Source organism: Hevea brasiliensis, chromosome 8, assembly GCF_030052815.1.
Source record: "Hevea brasiliensis isolate MT/VB/25A 57/8 chromosome 8, ASM3005281v1, whole genome shotgun sequence".
NCBI classification, from domain to species: Eukaryota; Viridiplantae; Streptophyta; class Magnoliopsida; order Malpighiales; family Euphorbiaceae; genus Hevea; species Hevea brasiliensis.
This window is the reverse complement of record NC_079500.1, coordinates 100,056,158-100,063,779: the sequence shown is the minus strand read 5'-3', so window position 1 is coordinate 100,063,779 and position 7,622 is coordinate 100,056,158. Positions and strand designations below refer to the sequence as shown.

The following is a 7,622-nucleotide window of genomic DNA, read 5'->3' as shown; positions in this document are numbered from 1 at the left end:
AGTGCTTGTGATAGCACTTGTGAAGGTTTCAAGCTACCTTGGTAAAAGCTTGGTGTTGAAAAGTTGTAAAGGGCTTTTGGTCTCTTGCCTTCAAAAGAGCAAATAGTGGAGAGAAGACTCAAAGAGGGTTCTTTGAGAGAGTGGATGTAGGCTAATTAAGCCGAACCACTATAAAAATTGTTGTGTTTATTCTCTCTAACCTTGACCTCCTTATTTTTGTACAATTTAAATTTTACTTTTTATACATGATATTGAAAGTTGATTGAATAGATTGAATTGATTAACTTGAGGACATATTGAGTGACTTGAGAAATTAGTTGTATATTGTATGATGCATGCCTTATTAGATATTGCCATATACATTGATTGAGGGTTGAATTGCAACTTAGAAACACATTGTTGAAGTACATATTACTTTCACTATACATAGAGAAGCACCTAGTTGAACAAAGCCACAATTTTTCATTAGGCTACAAGCAAGGGCAAAAAAATTGTAATAGTCCAATTCACCCCCCTCTTGGACTATTTTGGGACAACAATTTTATACAGTAAAATCTCTTTTAACATCTAATTACTAATTTTTCAATTAGATATTGATTTAAATAATTTTAGTATTGAGTTTAATTAGTATTTTTTTTTCTCTCTCAAATTTGTGTAAATTAAATTTTTCTTTTCTTTAAAGATAGAATAATTTTTCATGCGTAAAGAGAATAATTTTATACTTTACATAAGAGAGAAAAGAAAAATGCTGACTAAGCGTTATGCGAAAGCTATTCACATTAATTTTTAACTGAAAAATCAATAATTGAAAGTCAGAAAAATTTTACTATATAAAATTTAAAAGTTTAAAAAATTTTATATTATATTTTAAAATTAAAAAATTATAGTATTACAATTACATAAATTTAGAGATAATTATTAAAATTTATCGAAGGCATTGCTTAAATAACACTTTAAAATTAATTACATGATAGAGATGGAACAATAAAATTGATTTTTAAAATTTTTTTAAAACTATATTATTATTAAGATTTTAAAATTATATCCTTTAATTTAAAGAAATAAATATTTTAATTAAATAATATTTATATAATAATTATTTTTAATTCAATTCGAGATGAAAAAAAAAGTACTCGCAACATAATAAAATATTATTTTTATAAAAAATAATTTATTTATATATATTTAATATTATAATTTAAAAAATATAAATATATTAACAAATTTATGTTCAAATTTTATATTTTTAACTTATAAATTATTTTTAATAAATGAATGTTGATTATAAAATAATAAATTAAAATAAAAAATATATATATATATTGCGGGAAACCTATCTACCCTGCTTCGCGATGCAGGGAGGTCTCTGCACTAATCCTCAACTCTTGTATGACGGGATGAAAGAGCAATTTCAGCCTTTTACTCGTTGTCATTATTAATATTTTATTTATAAATATAATTTTAAATATATTTAAGTTAAACCATTTTTTTTTATTAAAAATGAATATTTATTTTAAACGTTGATGTATTAATTACTAAAAATTATCAATATCGTGATTAAATTATATGTTGGTGCACGAGTTGAATCATATAGACTTAAAACTCACTCCACTAATCGGCAATTAGTGAGTCTAAAACATTTTATTATCATCACCTTTGTAACATATAATATTTTATAGAGAATAGTCTGTTTTTCTTTTTATTTATTTTAACTTTTCGATTTAAAAAAATTATATGAAATATATATAATATGATATATTTAATATAAATTCAAACTCATATGAGAATAAGCTTAATTACCATTAAATTAAATATTTGTATTGAGATATATACAGAACTAATCAAATTGTATATATAAAATGCACGAATTTATATATAAAAATTTAATGTAACGTTGAATACACTTATCATTTTCATATCAGTTCGAACTCTCTATAAACACACCCTATGTCATATGCCAAACTTCATTACTAAATACAATCCAAGAAATATCACTTTTTATCAATAATATGATTCATCACATCATTTAATTCACTTATTTAATTGGTTAACAATCTCCTTGAGTATAATCAAAGATAAATAATGCATACTAAAATTAAGAGATTTCTCAAGAATATATATACTTGGTTAGTTGATGGGGATGTGTTTGACAAAATATAAGCCCTATTTGGTATTGAGTTTCAGAGCTTGAAACTGATTTTCTGAATAAAAGCATTATTTTAGATGCTGTTGAGAAAAACTGTTTGAAAAAAAACTGTTTTGTTATTTTAGTGTTCTTTATGACTAAAACTGATCAAATTTAATTTTTAATTATTCTTTAACTAATATATTTAAAAACGTTATTTTTTCAATAACAGTTTCAACGGTAATACCACATAGGCCCATAGTCTATAAATCATAAATCATGAAAGCTATAAAGGGCTTTTAATCCTTATATTTCAGTAAGTTGCATGGATCAGTCCTTAATCTGAAGTCATTAGTTATGGCTATGGATGGTGTGCTACGTATAATAGTAAATATGCATTGATGTGGATGTGTATTGTATAGGATTTTACTATAATTTTCGTGTCACATTGAATCTTGATCATGAGACTTAAAATCTGGTTGAGGTAGGAAATAAATTAACCCGGAGCTACGGTAACTTTCAAGTCAATGTGGACCTTTTCCAATCTAGATTCACCGATAAAGGCTGTCATGTTTACAAGATGCAGTTGCCCATCATATACAATTTCTCCTATTCTTATAGTTGTTGGGTCTGAAGATCACTTCTCCTTTGTTCATTTGAGTCATCCTTTATTTTTTTGAATCACAAAATTGAATTCACATAATTTCGTTGGAACCATTCTTTAATTTGGTTACTTCTGAGTTTTGTTGCTAGATGATGCATCCTGATGTATTGCCATGGCAACCTGGTTAGATCTTCCAGATTTTATGAAACCCAGGATAAAATTAGTATCCTACTCGATTCTGTGTCTTCTATAATCTAAAATTGCTCATTGTGAAAGTTTTTATCACTTTGTTGATCTCTCTCTGTTCAAAGCATGTGAGTTAACAAGGGACTGAATCATATTCTTAGATAGCAATCTCGTTTAAGCTTTGATTTTAATAAATCGTCTGAAAATACATCTGCCAAGATATTCTGCATTGCCATGTGGAGTTTATCTGTGTATAATTGGCACTCTTTCTGTGCAGCGGCTGGATGATATTGATGACCCTGTATTAACAACGATCCAAGGGAGGAAGATTCATCTCGGCAATTACATCAAGGTTTTTCTTTTTCAAATTCCTTAGCTTGTTCTCGTTCCCAGTAATCAATTACGAAGGTATATCCAAATATGATTGTGTTTCAACTTTTCCCTTAAGCCAATAAGTGTTGGTCTCTCAGCTGATGCCGACAACATCAAATTGTTTGAATGTTTTGATTTATATCAGTCACAAACAGAAATCTATAATCGCTTTGAAAGATGATTTCAACTCGTGCTGCAGTTTAAGCTTCTTTTGCATGATCGGTTTTGGATTATGTGGTTTCAAAAGAGTAAAATTGTATAAATAGAAATATGAAAATCTTCACCCTATAATTCACCAGATTCTCCGTTTGATATTAATTGATATATATATTGCTGATGTCGCAGGTTTGATATTCAGAGATGTGGTCATCCTAGCATTTAGTCTTAAGCCTTAACTGATAGAATGAACACTTGTGAACTTTTCCCTAATGAACCATCTAGCTGTGTACACATATTAACATTATTATTGCCTTCTGCAGCTGATGAAATTGAAGACCATCTAGAAGACAAATAAATCAACCATCTGCTGAATGCATGGCAGCCAGGCATGTAAAATAATTTAATTAAGGAAAACTCTTATTTATGATCATGTTAGATTAAGAAAAGATGATACAAGCTTAAATGACGTTGAAAGAGGGGATGAAACAGGATTAAATTGGGCAAGGACCCAATAAAAGGCCAAAAAGAAGATATGCAACTCCAGCGATAGATTATGAACAAACCAAGATTCCGGTTCATACATACCAGTTGTGGCTTCAAAGTGCTTTTGATACTGCCTCAAGACGAGGAAGAAAAATAAAGGTTTGTGCTTGATCTCCAACATGGTTCACATTTCAAACTTGTGCAAAGAATCTTTTAATTATCATGTATGTCAGGAGACAATTGGATTGGTTGAGAACGTGCTAAATTGCCTGTAACTTTTCAAAATTTCAATATTTTTGCAGGTGTCTACCCTTGCAAGACAAACATTATGAAAAACATAGCAGCCTTGGACAACACTGCATATTTTGCAGGCACGCAGGGATATCATGTCTACAATTAAGGAAGCTAACCTGATGGATCTGCCACCTGTGGTCCTCATTGATGATATATGCATATGAAAATAGAGAAATCTATTATCCAGCGCCTCTTCTGCAGCATTGGATGAGAAGTACCCAACCTCCCCATTGCAAACCTTCTGGTGAGAGTGTAGGTACAGTCGCTTCTGAGATTATCATCCTAAGAAGGACAATGGAGTAAATTCATATTTTATGTCTGTACAGCAAGGACTTCCCCACCTCTGCCTCCATAACCATCATCATCATCACTGCCAGAGAGAGAACATTATCAAGAACCAACAGGATATGTAAGTCTCTCCAATCATCTCTTAATTAATTTGTTCCAAGAAGAATCACTGCATAGTGTATGATTGAGTGTTTTGACATTAGCCCTTTAAAGATTTTCACGGTGTTGGGTCTCCGTCACTTGGTGTTTCCATAGAGAAACAGTGAACAACCATTTCTAATGATGAGATACCAATGGAAATCCTCGTGGAGAACTAAGAGCCAACCTTATGAACAATGGTACAAGGATAACTGAGGCCAATTTGACAATTGTGACCATTGTGACCTTATGACAATTTATATTCTACAAATATATTAAATTTTCAATAATGATTTGTGCGGTGTTCCTGCACATGCATTGCTCATACATATAGTACAAGCAATTAAGTTCCATAGCGGCAAGCGGAATTTATTGGACTTCCCAAGATTAGCCGCTCTTTACTTTATCAGAGAAAAATTATTTAGGGATTGGAAGATCTCAGTGCATAATCATATCTCGTAATATCACCCAAGCCAAGGGATTAAAGAAATCACCATAGGCATCACTGTCATTTTTGCCCAGTTGGCTCCAACTTTCTTGCAAATATTAAGAACCCATAAATTACTTACCATCTAGAATACTTAATTGGATATTATGATCACTTTCCTTCTTATTAAATCCAAAAATTTTAGAAGAATTATTGAGAAAAATCTAATATTTTTAAAGACTCAAGATTTAAATTGATGATGAGACAAGCATTTGATCCCTTTCTTTTAATGGCACTAAAGGCCCAGCCCAGTCTTACCTTATAACCCTAACCAGTCTCATTTCTCTTCCACTCTCTCTTCCTCTCTCTCTCTTTCTCTCTAATGTGGCCAGAGTGGTTGAGATCGCCACGTAGGGCGCACAGCTTCCCTAAAGAGCCACCACAGCCACCATCACCAAGGTACTTCTTCTGCTCATCTTTCAAAGATGTCAACACCCTTCTCTTAGAAGAACCCCAAAATGGATCCAAATCCGAACCCCAATCCCCTAGAAGACCCTCCATTTTCCACCGGGTCCGTATCGCTACCTCACTCCTCCGCCACCACCACCGCCACCACTCTAAAACATCCACCATTTCCCCACCTTCTAACCAAGATGAACACGATATCATCCTCTACTTCACTAGCCTCCGCATTGTCCGCAAAACATATGAGGATTGCAGAACCGTCAGATCAATCCTCCGTGGATTTCGCGTTCCAATCGACGAGCGAGATTTGTCCATCGATGGTAGGTATCTAGACGAGTTACAGATGATCACAGGGTCTAAAAAAGTGAGCTTACCTGTAGTTTTCATGGGAGGGAAGTATGTTGGTGGTGCCGAGGAGATCAAGGAGATGAATGAGAGTGGTGAGTTGAGGAAACTGATTGGTGGGTTACCGTTTGTAGAAAACAGTATTAGTTGTGATCTTTGTGGAGGGCTGAGATTTGTTGTCTGTGAACAATGCAATGGTAGCCACAAGATCTACTCTGAGAAGTGTGGATTTAAGACCTGCTCATCTTGCAATGTGAACGGTCTGAGTAGATGCGCCCTGTGTTATCCCGTGAACCGGCGACGCTTGTCAGTGTAACCCTCAATCCACAATAAGAAATATAGAAATAAAATAATAGAATAGAATTTGCTGGAATTTTTTTTTTTTTTTTAAATGGAATATAGGAAAATGGGGATCATCCCATGTGGGCTTATCTGTTTGATGGGATTTATTTGGTTAAATGTTTATAGAGTTAGCTGTAAGAATTTAATGTTTGATTATTGAGTATTATTTGTAAATCTTTATATGTTAATTTTTGTTTATTATTTTCCTAACAAGCCTTGGTAATACCATTATGGCATGTTAATTGAATTTGTGCACTGCATTCATGTAAATTCGAAGGAAAATATGATAATTTTTGGCTCTAATTATTTTATAAAAAATATTTTTTTTTTTATATTTTTAATATTTGGATCATTAGAGAAAAATGAGTTATTAAGAAAAAATTAAATTATTTTTAATAATTTATTTTTTATTTTTTAAATATTAATAATTTTATTAATGTATAAAAATATTTATATATACATATAATATAAATATATATATTATTAATTTAATATTATCATTAAATAATAAGAAATGTTTTAATATTAAAAAATATTTTAATGAAATCTTTTAATGGGAAATATTTTTTATTTATAAATTATTTTTTATGAAATAAATAAAATCTTAATAATATAATTACTTTGGTAGAAGAATATTCAAAATAAAACAAATTCTGGAAAAAAGAGCCACTACAATAAGCTTTATTATCTGCTTAGTATTACTATAGAAAAGTATATTTTTACTGTATTAAAAGTTTTAATTTGATTTTTAAAATAATTATATAATTTTTTTAACAGTTTTTAAAATAATAATTTTCAGAAATTTTTTTTACCTTTCAAAATCAATTCCAAATATCCTAAGAAAATTAGATAGGAAAAATGAAAATTCTTCTACGGTCACATTACCTATCATTTTCCTATGGCTCCCTTTTCAAAGTTCATAATTTGAAGCCATCATTTCAAGATTTTTGTTTGACAACTTATTTATTAATAAAAATCAAAGTGAAAATTTGAAAATCCATATTTAATTTATTTTAAAAAATAAATTGTCTATTTTCGCACTTAAAATATGAGTCAGTAATATAAGCTCTTCAAATGTTCTGTATCCAAATAAATTTTTTAAATTAAAAAAAAAATAAGTCTTTTATTATTAAAACTTATTTAATTTATTTTTAAAAATTTATAAAAATTATTTATTTTTCCTAAAATTAAAAGCTTAATTAAATATAAAATATTTTAAAAATTTATATAACTATTTAATATAATTTTAAAAGTCAAAATAAGCCTTTAGCTAAAAAAATTTGTAATTGCATTTTAAAAAAAATAGTGTTGAACAAATAAAATTAAAAAATTAATGGTGCTAGATAGCTCTAAAATAGTAAAATGCCAAAATGAGAAAGAGTTAGCTGGCATCT

General features: G+C 29.8%; 1 protein-coding gene across 1 annotated transcript; it reads left to right on the top strand.

Annotated features, from left to right (window-relative positions):
* Window positions 1–5,458: 5,458 nt before the first annotated feature.
* LOC110645552 (uncharacterized protein At3g28850) lies at window positions 5,459–6,326 on the top strand. The gene is made up of 2 exons (XM_021798759.2): window positions 5,459–6,146; window positions 6,289–6,326. Exons 1-2 carry the CDS (start codon window positions 5,459–5,461, stop codon window positions 6,324–6,326), a joined length of 726 nt encoding a protein of 241 aa, XP_021654451.2.
* The last annotated feature ends 1,296 nt before the right edge of the window (window positions 6,327–7,622 follow it).

Excerpts from the sequence above, each read along its gene's own strand:
- LOC110645552 (XM_021798759.2), top strand. The coding sequence starts at position 5,459 with ATGTGGCCAGAGTGGTTGAGATCGCCACGTAGGGCGCACAGCTTCCCT. Across the intron at positions 6,147-6,288 it reads CTCATCTTGCAATGTGAACG|GAAAATGGGGATCATCCCAT; the intron begins GTCTGAGTAGAT and ends AATGGAATATAG.